The 14472-nt window shown below is 52.0% G+C and overlaps 3 protein-coding genes across 11 annotated transcripts; 2 read left to right on the top strand and 1 right to left on the bottom strand.

The window, feature by feature from the left end:
* Positions 1-91: 91 nt before the first annotated feature.
* Positions 92-3251, top strand: ANAPC15 (anaphase promoting complex subunit 15). Of its 9 annotated transcripts, none has more exons than XM_077762215.1 (7): positions 135-198; positions 998-1110; positions 1379-1463; positions 1604-1728; positions 2243-2302; positions 2628-2765; positions 2918-3251. In XM_077762215.1, the coding sequence occupies exons 4-7, from the start codon at positions 1609-1611 to the stop codon at positions 2963-2965; spliced, it is 366 nt and encodes a 121-aa protein (XP_077618341.1). In that variant the 5' UTR covers positions 135-198; positions 998-1110; positions 1379-1463; positions 1604-1608; the 3' UTR covers positions 2966-3251. The 9 variants fall into 9 exon arrangements, with proteins under 9 accessions (XP_077618336.1, XP_077618338.1, XP_077618341.1 ...); XM_077762214.1 differs by having other exon boundaries at positions 1599-1728; XM_077762216.1 differs by lacking the exon at positions 1379-1463 and having other exon boundaries at positions 1599-1728.
* Positions 3252-3903: 652 nt separating this feature from the next.
* TOMT (transmembrane O-methyltransferase) lies at positions 3904-7085 on the bottom strand. The gene is made up of 4 exons (XM_077762199.1): positions 7076-7085; positions 5996-6270; positions 4709-4905; positions 3904-4224 (listed from the first exon to the last, which is right to left on the bottom strand). The coding sequence occupies exons 2-4, from the start codon at positions 6252-6254 to the stop codon at positions 3904-3906; spliced, it is 777 nt and encodes a 258-aa protein (XP_077618325.1). The 5' UTR covers positions 6255-6270; positions 7076-7085.
* Positions 7086-8573: 1488 nt separating this feature from the next.
* Positions 8574-14365, top strand: LAMTOR1 (late endosomal/lysosomal adaptor, MAPK and MTOR activator 1). The gene is made up of 5 exons (XM_077762209.1): positions 8574-8747; positions 12448-12593; positions 12845-12922; positions 13277-13403; positions 13733-14365. Exons 1-5 carry the CDS (start codon positions 8706-8708, stop codon positions 13823-13825), a joined length of 486 nt encoding a protein of 161 aa, XP_077618335.1. The 5' UTR covers positions 8574-8705; the 3' UTR covers positions 13826-14365.
* Positions 14366-14472: the final 107 nt, after the last annotated feature.

The following is a 14472-nucleotide window of genomic DNA, read 5'->3' as shown; positions in this document are numbered from 1 at the left end:
GGCAAAGAGTAGGCAACTTTCCAACCTTAACGACATGACTAAAGAGTATAAGCGTCACGTCCGGTGTGGAGGGCGGGAGCGGGAAACAAAAGGAGAGCAAAGGCGCATGCGTTGGTGCTTCCCCGGTTCTGGTGGGTTCTTCCGCTCAGGCAGAGAGAAGTGCTTCCGGGTCGCTGCTGGCTGCCGCCTCCCGGCGCGGTAAGTACGGAAGCCAGGCTGAGGCTGCTGTCTCTCTGCCCCTTCTCTTCTTCCTCCCCCGGAGAAACCCCGTGGCCCTGACCCGGCTCTTCAGGAGCTCCATATTCACACGCTTAACAATAAAGAGCTCCAGCTCATTGGCCGCTTCCTCGAGGCGAAGCTCCACCCCGTTGCACAAGATCCGTCACTCATTGGTCTCACTTTCTGTCACCCAGCATTTCTTCCAGTTAATTGGCCCTATTCAGGCCCCGCTGCTTTCGTTATTAGCAACTCTATAAGGGCAAATGCCTGTTCGAATCCCGCCCCTGCATTCATCGTGTTGGTTCACCCCGCGGTCATTTTCGTAATAAGGAAAGAATGGGCGGTGGCTTTGCCGCTAGCGGTGGGCTTTCGGAGCCTTCGTCTCTCGCCTCACACTTAACTGCCCCTGAGGGTGGGTGTTTTGTCGGTGACACGGCCGGGAAGCTGAGGTTCACAGGACAGCGGCTGGCCCAGGATGGGTCAAATGAGTTAGGGCAAAAGTAGAACTAGACGTAGGTCCTTTTCTCCTGCTCATCTCCTAGTGCCTGGCCTCGATTTCCTCCCCGTAGGAATTCTATGCCCCACCTCACTATGTGACCTAGAGACCAGTGTTGCTTGTTGCAGGGCCTCGATTTTAATGTGAATTGAAAGGTTTTAATTCAGATTCTCTGGCACCTTTCTGGTCAGCCCCCTCAACCACTTAATCTGTGCTGAATTTACGTAATCTCTCACGTTAGTTCATTCACCCTAACATGTACTTATTTATCCATTTATTTAGGCCTTTAGAATGTCTTTCTGAACCATAGTTGCACCTACGTGCACTCCATCCCCACCCCAGTTTGGCTGTGGCTCATGAAAGAGGTGGTTAGTGCCCTAAATTTATGACACTGAGTAAGTATGGTATGGATTATCATAAAGGGGCAAAAAGGAGGTCTTAGTGTTTGGAGGAGGTAAAGACAGTGTCAGTGGAGCCCTGCTATCTCTAATTTTGTTTAATTTTGTAATGCCAGCCTGCATTCTGGATTCATAGCTCTATGTGTTGGCTTCCATTCTCCACCCCTTGCATAGCTTGCAAACAGCTTTACTTCTCCACAAAGTAAATTAATTATCAGAATAATTATGATGGTGGGTATAACTGTTATTATCCCCCATTTTACAGATGAGGAAACTGAGGCTCAGAGAGGTTAAGTGACTTGGCCGAGGTCAAACAGCTAGTAAGTGGTGGAGCCAGGACTCAAACCCAGGTCTGTCTGATTCCCACAAGGAAGAGCTATTTCCCTGCTACCTTCTACTCCACCCCATCCCCAAAGCAAACTAACCACATTAAAACTGAAACCAAATACATCTGAGAGCTGGATTCACCTGGCCCTTTACCTCAGTCTAGGAGCCATGTCTACCTTGTTTCCCTCACTCTTTCCCCGTGTGACTGAGACACTGTGGTTTAATCTGGATCGACCCTGTGTGGAGGAAACAGAGCTGCAGCAGCAAGAACAACAGCATCAGGCCTGGGTGAGTAAGGCCCTAGCACAGTGGTGGAGCCTTAATCAGGGGCCTCCCCTGCCTTTCACTGACCATGATCCCACCCTGCAGGAGCTTTTTGCCCTGAGCTGGGAACACTCAAGCTGGGAGGTAGGAGGCCTAGGTTTCAATCTTTATGCTGCTAATTTACCGTGGGACCGTGGTGCTTCTGGGCCAGATTGGGGTCCAGGCTCTTTAAGTCATAGGAAATAATAGTTTTGACTTAATTGACAACCTAGTAGATGCCATATTCTCCATCAGTCTCTCACTTTACCCTCACCATAATCTTATAAGGAAACCATGACCTAGAGAATTTAGTTGAATTAAGTTTATAAGTAAGTGGCAGATGACAAGAAACCAAAGAATTGACTCTTTCTAGACACTGAAAGGAAGCTTCTCCATACTTGGGGCAGGGGCTCGTCTTCTTAGGGGCAGAGTGGGCCAGTCCCATGCCCCTGACATGCCCTGCTTGGGCCCTGACGCTGTTCTCCCCCTTTGGCCACAGCTCCAGAGCATCGCAGAGAAAGACAACAATCTGGTACCTATTGGCAAGCCGGCCTCAGAGGTGAGTGGTTCCAGCAGGTAGGGCCTTTGTGGGCCCAGGTAGACTAAAGCTTTGCTCTAATTCTGAAGGTCCTGCCTTTGACTCCAGAGCACTTATGGTCCTCAGCTCTAGGTAGAGGCCATAAAAGGGATCTCGAGTGGGTGGCCATTGGACCCAGCACCAAGGTCCTGCAGACCATGCACCAGCCTGCTAGACTCAAGGTGGGGGGCAAGGCTGGGGAATGGAGGGTCATTCACTGGCCCCAGAGAAAGGCTCCAAGTGGACCAGCCCTTGAAGTGGTCAAGGCAAGCCTATAGAGCCTATAGGCTCTCCCCTGCCTTGCCAGCACTATGATGACGAGGAAGAGGAGGATGAAGATGACGACGAGGATAGTGAAGAGGACTCAGAGGATGATGAGGACATGCAGGACATGGATGAGATGAATGACTACAATGAGTCACCTGATGATGGAGAGGTCAATGAGGTAGGCAAAGGGTGTGGGGGCGGGCCCCTGCCCCTGATGAAATTGGTGGTCAAGGGTACAGAGACTCTGGATCCAACCAGGGGCAGGATCTGGGACTAGGGCTGGTTGGGTGGCTGAGGCCCCTCCCCACCCACACCCAGCCTTCTCTCTAGGTGGACATGGAAGGCAACGAACAGGATCAGGACCAGTGGATGATCTAGGTAGACAAGGCAGGGTGGCCTCAGGGAAATTCTGGCCAGCCCAACTTACCCTGCATCCCCTGCAGAACCAGCTGATTGCCCCAGTGCCTGAAAGCTCACCTTTGGGTATTTCTTCAGCTGCTGCCAAGAACTGGTCTCCTTGGGTTCTCCTAGGCCATCACTTTGCCCTTGAGTCTCCAGGGCCTGAGCCCACCCCACCTTTCTACCCATTACCTCACCCCTTGATTGCCAGGTATAGTCCCTTTCTAACTCCCTTTAATAAAGACACAGGACTGGTTTTATTTTTTCCCCGTGTCTATTCCCTAATTGTTGGTTGGGCCCAGAGAAATCCAGCATCTTCTCTTGAGCTTTAGGGAGAGGGCATACAAGGAACTTCAGGCAAGCCTACTGGACCATGTGGTCCATGACTAGGGGTGGCCCTGGCCCTGGCCCCAGGCTCCATTACTATTGTCTCTGGCTCAGCTTCTCTGTACCCATTCCTTCAGAGCCTGTAACTCAGTGTTTACTTTTTCCTCTGATCCTACCTAGAATTGCATGGGCTGAGGAGGGAAGGCTTCTGAGTTCTAGAGCAAGAGACCCCTGGTGATTTTCCAGCCAGCTTCTTGGTGTTAACAAAGCAGATTAAATCATCAAGCAGCGCAGGGACTCCCTTGAAGTCACCCAGAAAATCAGTGACAGACTTCAGTTGGGAGCTCAGGCCTCTTGCCTGTCAGTCCATGCCTCTCTGGAAGGAAAGGGGCCAGTGGAACCAAGCATTCTGATAGAACTTGACGCCTCAGGTCATTGTAGAACTGGAGTGGGGCAGAGGTTGGAGGACAGCCTACCCAGCCCTGAGCCCAACATGTTTCAGGCCACAAGCAGGGAGAGGAAGGGATGTTCTGAGGTCCTTGCTTCGGTGGGGGTGGAGGGGCAGCAGTAAGTACCCCTGGGCCTGGACCTCAGCCAGGCCCTGCATAGGTGAGCTGGGCTATGCCGTCCTTGATGGCAGGGAAGTCTGGGAGGCCAGTGTGGTGGAGGCGGCAGCGGTAGCGGCCACAGCTCTTGGCATACTGCAGGAAGCGGGGTGCACCAGGGAACAGCACGTGGTCAGCCAACACAGTGGCACCAGCTGGCAGCAGGGCATGGGCCTCCAAAAGCTGCAGGTCTCGCAGGTAACGTCGGGGCCGGTGTGCCAGGAGCACCAAGTCTGCCCGACTCAGTTGGTACTGGGTTCGTAGGCGTGGGATTACCTCCTCTGAGCTACTCATGATGAGCTCCACCTGTAGGGGTGGGAGGAGGTGGAGGTGAGGGTGGGAGGGTCTGTTCTCCCACACCAGACTCCCCCAGGATTTGGCTTACTTTATGCCAGGTCCTGGCCTAGGTTCCCACAGGTGTTCTCACATTTCCTCTGTCCTCAGAACCCAAGAAGTCAGCATCAGTATTGTGATTTCCGTTCTGCCAGTGATTAAGCTGAGATTCAGAGAATAAGTCCTCTGCCCAAGGTCATACAGAGGTAGACTTAAGGTTTGGACCCATATTTGCTGGGCTCTGAAAACCTTCCTCTTAGCTGCTCTTTTGTCATCGAACAGCAAATATGAGCAAATGACTTGAAACAGGACAGGAGTTTACATATCACCCAGCATCACAGTCCCCTACATGAGCTGTTGCCTTCTCCTAGGTGGGATTCCCTTACTGAGGAGGCCTGGCTAGGGCAAGGTTCAGGGTGGAAGGGAAGATACCAGAATTAGGGAGATGGGGGCTGACCGTGTGCTCGTCGAAGCCAGCCAGGCGGATGAGTTTTTCAGCCACAGCTGCCGTGCGTGGGTTCCACTCCACAGTGAGAAGGCGGCCCCCAGGGGGCAGCGCACGGGCAATAAGCAATGTGGAGTACCCACAGTGGGTGCCCAGTTCCAGCACGCAAGCAGGAGTCTTCTCCTCCACCAGCCGCATCAGGATTTGACCTGGGGAGAAGATGGCTTATTGTAGCAGACATGGGAGATGGATTCAGGGCCCCTGATAGAAAGGGATCTCAAATGCCCACTTGCCTCACTGTAGCCCCCAACCAGCGGGGGTCTCCTTCTTGGACTACAGCTCCAGCTGCCCTGCTGGTTCTCTGTCCCTCTAGGCTTTTGTCCTTCAGTCTCATCTTCGTACCAGCCACTAGCTATCTTTCTAACAAACAAATGTGACCCTGTTGCTCCTTGGTTCCTATGACCCTAAAGGCCTTTGAGATTGAACTTGGGATGCTCAGCCTGACATTCAGGACCTTCTTGATCCTGATCCTATCCAACCTTTCCACCTCTTCCCTTTTGTAGACTGTACCCACAGCTCTTCCAAACTGTGCCCAGAGTCAACCAAGTCATCGCTGGCTCATTCCTTCATGCTGCATTAGTATGTGTGGCTGGCTTTGCGCCTCCCCACCCCTGTCCTTATCTGCTTGGCCAAACTGAAAACGATCCTTTTAGGCTCCATTTAAGTGTTGCTTCCTCCAGGAGGGCTAAGGCAGAAACAAGTACCAGGCTTCTGAGAGACCTTTGCTAGAACTTCCAGTTTCATTCCTCTTTGTTTTGTTCATTGGGTGTCTTTCTAATCTGGGAATTGGAAAAATTTCTTCAGGTTCTAAAAGCACTTGTGCCAGGAGCTGGGTCTGAGACAAAACCAGGTAGCTACCCTGAATGGGATGTGGGAGCCTCCACGGTGAGGGGAGAACGATTCAGCACAGATAATTACAAAGTCATGGGTTATGGGCTGAGATGGTTATTCCCTTTGTATTATGCCCCCTCTGAGTCTAGCATTTACGGCTGATTCATCCGTGTGGCCTCTACCTCCTTTTCCAACCCAGCACCTAGTACGTGCCTACTACAAAAGGGATGGCAATAAGTGTTTGCTAGACGAATGAATAACTGCCCAGCCCCCTCACTTGCAGAGGAGAAAAGAGACCCAGAGATGATCAAGAACCTGCCCAATGCAACCAGTAGGCAGCAGCAGATCCCAGACCATCCCTGCCATCTTGGGAGTATTTCGTGAAGCAGAAGGCTAGGGGACACTGACCTTTGGCAGGACCCATGTGGCCCAGGTACTCGCAGTGGCTGCTCCAGTGGTCCAGGGTGGTGAGGATATGACTGGGGTCTCCAGGTAGGGCATGAGTGAGCACATAGCTGAAGGCCCGCTCCTCAATCTGCAGCCCTGACAAGCAGTCTCGGAGGCTTCGCAGCAAGACCATACGCACCAGCAGTCGGAAGTAGTGACGGTACCGCACCAGCAATGTCACCACCAGTGGCAGGAAGGCCAGTGCGATGGCGGGGGACATTGTCCCTACCAGGGCTCTGGGGTGAAGGGAGGCAGACAGGGAAACTCACACCCACCATTTGTTTGTCATTTGTATTATCCCTATATTTTACAAACCATGGCTCAGAAAGGCTAAGCCACACAATGGAACCAGGATTTGAATCTGAATTGGTCTGATTCCAAGCTCATGTACTTTCAAGGACTCCATACTAGTCTATGTTCTGCACCCAACTTCAAACCACTTTTTCCCACTTCTGCCCCCTGATCCTGTCTTCATCTTACTTCTCCCACCCATTTCTNGTTTCCACAGTCTTTAGAAATACCCTACCCCCGCCCTACCCTCTGCCTCCATCTCCTCTGACCCATTACTGTGGAGAAAAAGAGCATAGCTTTGTAGTCAGAATCCTCTGCAGGCATCAGTAAAAGGCAATCAAAACCCTCCATAGGGTGTTAGGATGAGATTTCGTCCCACCCCTCCATCTGCTTTTCCCTGAGGCTGGGAGGAGTCCTTGATTCTGTATTTCTTCTCCAGTTTTGTCTCCCCTCCCCTGCATTCACCTTTTCTGTTCTCTCTCAGAATTCCTTGTACAAGCACGTACACACACAGCACACGCTTCTCCCCTACTCGAGCCTCCTCTCCCAGGCTCTATCCCTAAGGGGGATAAGTGCTTTCTCTTTCATACTGTGAACCATCCACTCCTTCCTCCAGATCTAACCCTTGTGTCCCTGGTGATGGTGGGGACTAAAATTGAAAGTAAGAGTATATAAATGGATGTGAGTAGGTAAGTGTTAGTGAGTTTGAACTGGTATGCTTGAGAACCCACACTCAAGAGCCCTGCTTACCTGGGCTGGAGACTTCTGCTTGGGGAAGATCAGAGCCTAGAACAGGAGGGGGAGGCCTTGGGGCCAGAGGACTGAGGCAGGCTGGACCTGCTCTCAATTATTGATGCAGAAGCTGCTGCTGTTACCTGAGACCTGCAGTTCAAGTTACTAGCTGCAGGAACAAGGTGGAGCTGACTCCAACCCTTCATGAGCCCTAAATTTACAGAACCCCAGGGTCTTGATATGAGGGGTGATAACAGTTACTGGGTTTAGTGACCTCTCCTCCAATTCCTTGTATCAGGACATGGGTCATGGTGTGAGCCAAGGAACTAGGATGCTGTAATTTACTCAATTCAAAATTCAAATTTTGTTTAAGTTAATGCCAGTGTGTGGGTCACAGAGGAATCAGGTCTTCTCCCCTTCCTCCAGGAGCTCCCAAGTTTAGTGGAAGAGACTGATCCAGAAACAGAATAAAATATGCAAGTCTTCATGGACACAGGGACTTTGGGCTGTTCTGTGAACCTCTGTATATCTAGACAGAACAGTGTGTGGCACATCACAGACAGTAATTGTTTGATTCGATAAATGAATGGAGCTATGTGGAATAGGGATTAAGCACAGGGAGTTGGGGATGCCCAAAGAACAGGGTCAGAGATGGCAATCAGGAGGGTATTGTTTGTATTGAGGCCTGAGGACAGACCTGGTGGGGAGGCGGTGTGCCAACACGTGGAAAGTCTAGGTGGTCAATCAGGAAACTGCAAATAAATATTTCCAACCCCTGCATCACCACCATCATTACCAGCAACCCCACGACCCCAGTGCTGAAAAGGGAGACAGGTGTCTGTAAGATGTTGAATGACAGACTTGGACTTGTGTTGAATGTCCAAGGGAAGATATGGGATGGTTCTAAGAAACGAACTGGTGGTCAGCTTTGTGAATTAGGATCACTGTAGTTGATGTAAAAAAAGCAAGCAAGACTGAAGAGAAACGCCAGAAGGCAAAGAGACCGCATGGCGGCCTCTCTCTTCCAGGATTGAGCTCTGCTCAGCTTTGGCTTGTGAAGGAATAAGAGCTCTTCTTCCAGTATGTCTCCCATCCCCAGTACAGGTTGAGAACTCCGTTGGGGGCCACAGTCTTTACGTGTCCCCCCAACTTGGCGCTGGGCATCTGGGTCCAGTGTTTGTACACGGAGACTGTGCTCTAGGAGCGGAGGGCCTGAATCCCACCCGCCCCTCTCATGGCATTTACGGGAACATTGGTGGAAGTTCGCTCACTGGCCCTGAAAGATAGCCTGGCAGCCACGCGACCGCACAGTACACATCACGAGGGCCTCTTTAGCCAGCGGCAGAAGACTCGAGCTCCAACACTGAGAAGAGGCTGAAGTCATGTGACCCGCCCCTCCCTTTCATCGCGTCACGTGCCTCGCGTCTTGTCAAGCGAGGTGAGCCCTCCCATTGGTCGGCGATGATCATGCGGTGGAGGCGGGGCCGGAAGCCAGGGTTGCGGCAGCTGCTGCGGGGCTCTTGGAAGGGATAGGCGGGGAAGCGGGTGGCTGCTCGCTGGATGCAGCCACGGGTCATGTGACCGGAAGGGCTCCCGACGGACGCCGTCCCTCCTCGGCGCGGCCTGAGCGCCCGGCCCGACCCCGGCCATGGGGTGCTGCTACAGCAGCGAGAACGAGGACTCGGACCAGGTGCGGCCGCGGCGGGCGAGGCTCGGGAATGGGGGTCGAGAGGCTAGGGCGTGGGGCCCAGAAAAAGGCTGCAACGGCGCGGGGCTGTGGGGCTCACCTAGTACGGAGGCCGGGAGGGGACAGATTACGGAGGGGACGCTCGGCCAGACTCCTACTCCTGTTAAAGCCCCAGCTTTCTCTACACAGTCTTTGCTTTGGGGTGTGCAGGCAGCCGTCTGCCCCTCTCGCTCCCACCCCTTTCATGTTATCCTGTTTTTAAACCTTTATAGACTTCAGAATCCTCAGCCTCGGTCCTTGGGAAACACTGTCTTCCTACCTTCCTGTGCTTTTTTTGTGCTTGTGTGAGCGGGCTTTGTGAATCCATTCTAGAGATGGGTAAACTGAGGCTCAGAGTTAGTTTGTCCTAACATGAATCAGGAATCTGTGTATGCTCTCAGCCCCTGGGGTTGGAGAAGGAAGGTCACTGCGGTTTAGGGTCAGAGAAGGCCTCTGTAAGTATGTGGCATTTGAGTTGACCAGTAAAGAGTTTAATAGAGACCATGACATCAAGACGTTTTGGGGAAGCAACAAAGAGGGTTTTGCTTTGGCTGGATTGGATTAGAAAGATGAGATGGGAGTTCAGTTTGGCCTGCCTCGGTGCAGTTTTTGCTTGGGGCCCGAGGGTTCCTTTAGCTAGAGGGGTGCTTGTCCTGGGAATTTGACCGTAGACCTGATCCCTTTGCAGAAAGGATTAAGCTGGGAAGACTGTAGTTTTAAGTTCTCCCTCTTACCCTTGGTGCATTCTCACTTCTCCCCACATCTTAATCTCTGCCCTACCTACCTGATCTCCTTTTAGGAGTGGGGAGACCTTCCCAAGGATGAAGTCTCAAGCTCGTGGCTCTAAGCTTGGGTTCAACATTTCAACACATTCTAGACATGCAAACAATAGAAGGATTTCAGCAGATAGCTCACAGTCTGATGGGGAGATGGTCACAGAAGTGGATTATATTATTGATATTTGGGAAGTAGGTCTTTCCCCAATGACTCATATGAAACTATTTTGGGTTAAGAACTTAAGGTGAGGAAAATGTCATTTGTTTGAGAGGCATGGATATCTCCTGGGCCTCATTAATTCTCCAAACCCCCAATGAACACATACTCCTATTTCCTGTGCCTTACACCTTAAGCATACCTCATGTCCACTACCCCTCACTTCACACCAGCCTCTTAGAGGAGACCGTATTCCTGCCCACTGGGAAAACCATGGCCCAATGGGAAATTGTCCCCTAAAGGATAACACAAACTCTTGCAGGCAATGAGTCAAGAAGGGTTAGTGCCTTCTAAGAAAGGGTACCAGCTTCTAGCTGAGAGAGCTGGGCTTGTTGCTCTCCTGAACTTTCATCTTCTTGACAGGCTCTCACTTCTGTTTCTAACCCCCCAGAGAGGTGCTCAGTCAGTGCTCAGTGACTTGAGCCTTTGTGTGGCAAAGGTCTACAAGCCATTCACTATCCCAAAGTCCCTTTCTCAGCTCTTGGGCAGGCTCCTCCCCCAGTTTAATCTCTGCTCCTTTGTTACAGTAAAAAGAAATAAATGACACATTTTCAAAGGCCTTTTATAGTTCTCTTATTTGACTTGTTGCCAAGTTTGTCATATAGGTGCAAGTTATGTACTTAAAGGCAAGGAAAAAGTTCAGAGAGGCTAAGATATATAGCCAAAGATACAAAGCTGAGTAATGCTATAGTCAAAGTATCTTGATACCAAGTCATGTGCTTTATCCATTGGGCCAAGCTGTTTTTTTCAGCTATGCCCATAGACCAGGTGACTAGTCATGGGCAGACCATGTATATGTGTCTGTGCTACAGTAGACAGTGAAAGCCTGACTCGTGGGTTGACACTGACCAAGGGACAAACATTGGTGTGAAACACCTCCTCCATGCTCCACTTGCCCTTAGGGGTGGGGTGATATTATTTGTTCACTCTGATTGGGGGTAGTCTGGCCTCTTCTGGGAGTCTAGGTCTCAGGAAAACAACATTGTTCTTGAAGAATCCCTGATAGAGGTGGGGGACAAGAGGGTCTGCCCTGTCCTACAGAAAGATCTATCTGAAGTAGGGCTGGGAGAAGGACGGCACACAGGAAGCAAATTCAGTGTTCATTATGGAGCCAGCTTTCCTTAGAGATAGTTTGATCTTTAGCAAGCATTTTGTCCTTCTAGCCATTGAATACTTGAGGAGGAGGAGCGTATGTCTAAGAATTGGGAGGTGATAGGGCAGAATCCCACAGCTTCTGTCTCATGCTGTTGGGAACTGTAGACACTTGGGTAACCTAGGCTTGAGAAGGAAGAGTATTGTGAAAGGGCTGGGCCTGCCTAGGGTGGGGCAGACGGGCAGGAGGAAGTGGCCCTTTGTAAGGAGAGTTGTGGAGTTGTGGGCGGGGAACTGGGAGCCCACAGTGGGAAGGTCTGTGGAGCACTGGTGGTCTGGCACTGAGGGTTGGTGAGTCAACATTAGGCAGGATGGGCTCCCCTGTCCTTGACTTTGTCCTGGGCACCCTTGCTCTTTATGGCTTGGATAGATATCCAGCAGGTCTGCTTATCCAATTTGCAGCTGACATAAAGCCAGCAGGGATTTGCAGCTGATAGGCTCAAGGCAGGGTTGTATTCAGAGAGACCGCAATAGATTAGAATAAGGGGCTGGAATAGGACGGAGAAATACAGAATTGTGTAGGATCAGGGAGATGTAGTTTGGCCCCATGTTAGTTCTGGGGGTTGTGATCATTTGCCTAAGCTAGCACTAACAAGACTACTGAAAATTAACAGAACCACACAAATAGAAGTGTGGTGACTTGGCAAGGGAGGGAACAGCTGCACTGTTTGGGTCTGGTTTCACCAGGTGCACCAAGTTTGGTTCTGGGAGTCATATACAAAGAAAGCATTAGAAGAGAGTGAACACCTGAGAGTAGAAGGGACCTGCCCTCAAGAAGGGGCACGTTTAGATTGTGTGGCCTGGAGGCTGACTCCTGCCCTGAGATTATATGAGGAACATTATTGTCTGGCCTCACCAGGCCTCCGTCCTGGGAGCAGACAGCCTTTCTGGGAAGGACCTGGTCTGGGGGATCAGGAGGGCCATTCTTGGGCTCCTAACTTCGTTCAGTTTCTAGACCTCAGTCCTCTGGCTTTGGCTCCCAATGTTCCTTCTCCATCAAGTGCTACACTATTTTCTGAAGCTCCAGAGTAGTTACTGAGTACATGCTCTGTGCCTCTTTCCACCTTTTCAGGGCCTCTAGGGCTGCTTGGATCTACTTTAATTGATCCTAGACCTACAACTCAGCTGAGCTCCGAAGGGCAGGCAGGACTGAGCCTTATCTGACATTCCATACACTTTAGCACTTGGGATATTTTTTGGTGTTTAAAAGTCAGAGCTGGGCTGAAAGAAGAGCCCAAGAAAGGCAGGTTGGACGAAAGGCTCCAGGGTTAGGGTGCCTGGGTGGCTCAGTCGGTTGAGTATCTGACTCTTGATTTTGGCTCCAGTCATGATCCCAGGGTGGTAAAAGCCCCACATCAGCTCCAGCCCCAAATCAGGCTCCATGCTAAGTGTTGAGCCTGTTTAAGATCCTCTGGCTCTCTCTCTCTGCCCCTCTCCCCTGCTAGCATGAACATTCTTTCTCAAATAAGTAAGTAAGTAAAGGCTCCAGGGCTGACTTCTCCCACATGGCCTTTCCTAGGACCGAGAGGAGCGGAAACTGCTGCTGGACCCTAGCAGCCCCCCTACCAAAGCTCTCAATGGAGCTGAGCCCAACTACCACAGCCTGCCTTCCACTCGCACAGATGAGCAGGCCCTGCTCTCCTCCATCCTTGCTAAGACAGCCAGGTGAGCATCACAGGACCAAGCCTGGGCAGAGCTTTCTCCATCCATGTTAAAGGCTGGGATAGATGGACTGGGCCTAGGACATGGGGGATGGGACAAGGTCAGCAGTGAGAGGTGCCTCTAGGTCCGGCCTTGCTCCAGTGGGGAGGCAGGGACACGGGTGTCAGATAGCCTTGGAATTGGGACTTGGCAGTGAGTCCTGTGTATCCCTCTTGAAGCACCTATCGTGTTCCCTCTGCCTCCTCTCCCCAAAGCAACATCATTGACGTGTCTGCTGCGGACTCCCAGGGCATGGAGCAGCATGAGTACATGGACCGGGCAAGGCAGTACAGGTGAGACCTGGCCAGCTTGGGTCCCCACCTCAGTCTACTTGGGTCCCTCCCTGCCTCTCCATCCCTTATCCAGCTTTGCAATCCGAGCCCCAGTCCAAGCTCCTTGTTTGGGTGTGGCCCAGGAGACTGAAGACAAATCTCTCCAGTACCTCAGCAGATGTGCATGTCAGCCGTATTTGCCCCATGGCCCTCAAGGGTGCGAGGCTAAGGGAGGTGGGCCTGGAGTGAATTTGGTGAGCGGAGGCCACTGTCACCCGGCTTCTCTGGCCTGAGGGAGTGAGATTTGCCTGGGCTGGGCTCAACAGGACAGAGCAGACTGGCCTGACTGCCCACCCCATCCTCCCTCTTGGCTAGCACCCGCTTGGCTGTGCTGAGCAGCAGCCTGACCCACTGGAAGAAGCTGCCACCGCTGCCGTCTCTCACCAGCCAGCCCCACCAAGTGCTGGCCAGCGAGCCCATCCCCTTCTCCGACTTACAGCAGGTGAGCCACCCCCTGGACCCCCTGCCCATCCTTCCTGTGCTGCCTAGGCTGTGGCAGAGAGTTCACCCTCTCTGTCTCAGAGGCAGCAGGGAAGTGGAGTTAGGGAGCCTGGTAGCTCAAGCACCTTGCTCACTCTTATCTCTCCACCTTTGTTGTCTTTCTTTCTCCCCTGTGTTCTTTTCCGTCTTTCCCATCCTTGCATATTTCTTTGGCTTTCTATCCCCCATCATCCCCTCCTCTCTCCCCACCCAATCCACCTCCCTGGCTTTCTGGATCTCCCCTCTCACTGCCTCTCTCTTTTCTTCTCCTCCCTGGTCCCTCTGTCTCAGGTCTCCAGGATAGCTGCTTATGCCTACAGTGCACTTTCTCAGATCCGAGTGGATGCAAAAGAGGAGCTGGTTGTACAGTTTGGGATCCCATGAAGAGAGGGATCCTTGGACAGCTCTTCTTCTCCTCTCTTCACCCATCTCCACCCTGCCTCTCCTGGCCCCCGGCCTCACTGCGGCTCATACAGTACCCTAACCTGCTACTAATCACAGAGAAGAGTGTGGAGGAGGAGAAGAAGCTGGAAGGCTGGAAGCCTGAGCAAGTGAGATGGAGCAAGGGAGGGTAGAACCATTTGGGACTGGTGTTCAAAGCCCTGGCCAGGGATGGGGTGGGGGGTCAAAAGGTTAGGGCCTAGTAGGTCTTCACTGTCACTGGGAAGGTGGAGATACCACTGTGAGAGGGTGATCCTTAGGGGGCCTGTGTCGGGGCCCCCTTCCCACCCTTTCTCATGGCCTCACTCCTGCCCCCCTCTCCCTGACTTGGTGCTCACATGCACCTCACTAGGGTTTGTGACCAGGGTCTGGACGAGCTTGAATTTGAATGAATTGAGTTTGTATATCTAGCACCCTGGGTTTTTACATGTTTGGGGTTTTGTTTTGGTTTGTCACCCTCGATAAAGGAAGTGTATTCATCTGTGTGCTGGTTGCAGCCTGTCTGTCCTGCCCACCACCCTGGTACTCCTTCTGGTCTGTGAGCAGGGAGCTGGATGAGGGGGAGGGGGATGTCTTCTAGGGGCATTAAG

Source organism: Crocuta crocuta, unplaced genomic scaffold, assembly GCF_008692635.1.
Source record: "Crocuta crocuta isolate KB4526 unplaced genomic scaffold, BGI_CrCroc_1.0 scaffold306, whole genome shotgun sequence".
Taxonomy (NCBI): Eukaryota; Metazoa; Chordata; class Mammalia; order Carnivora; family Hyaenidae; genus Crocuta; species Crocuta crocuta.
Note: the sequence above shows the minus strand (reverse complement) of the source record. Positions and strands in the feature narration are given on the sequence as shown.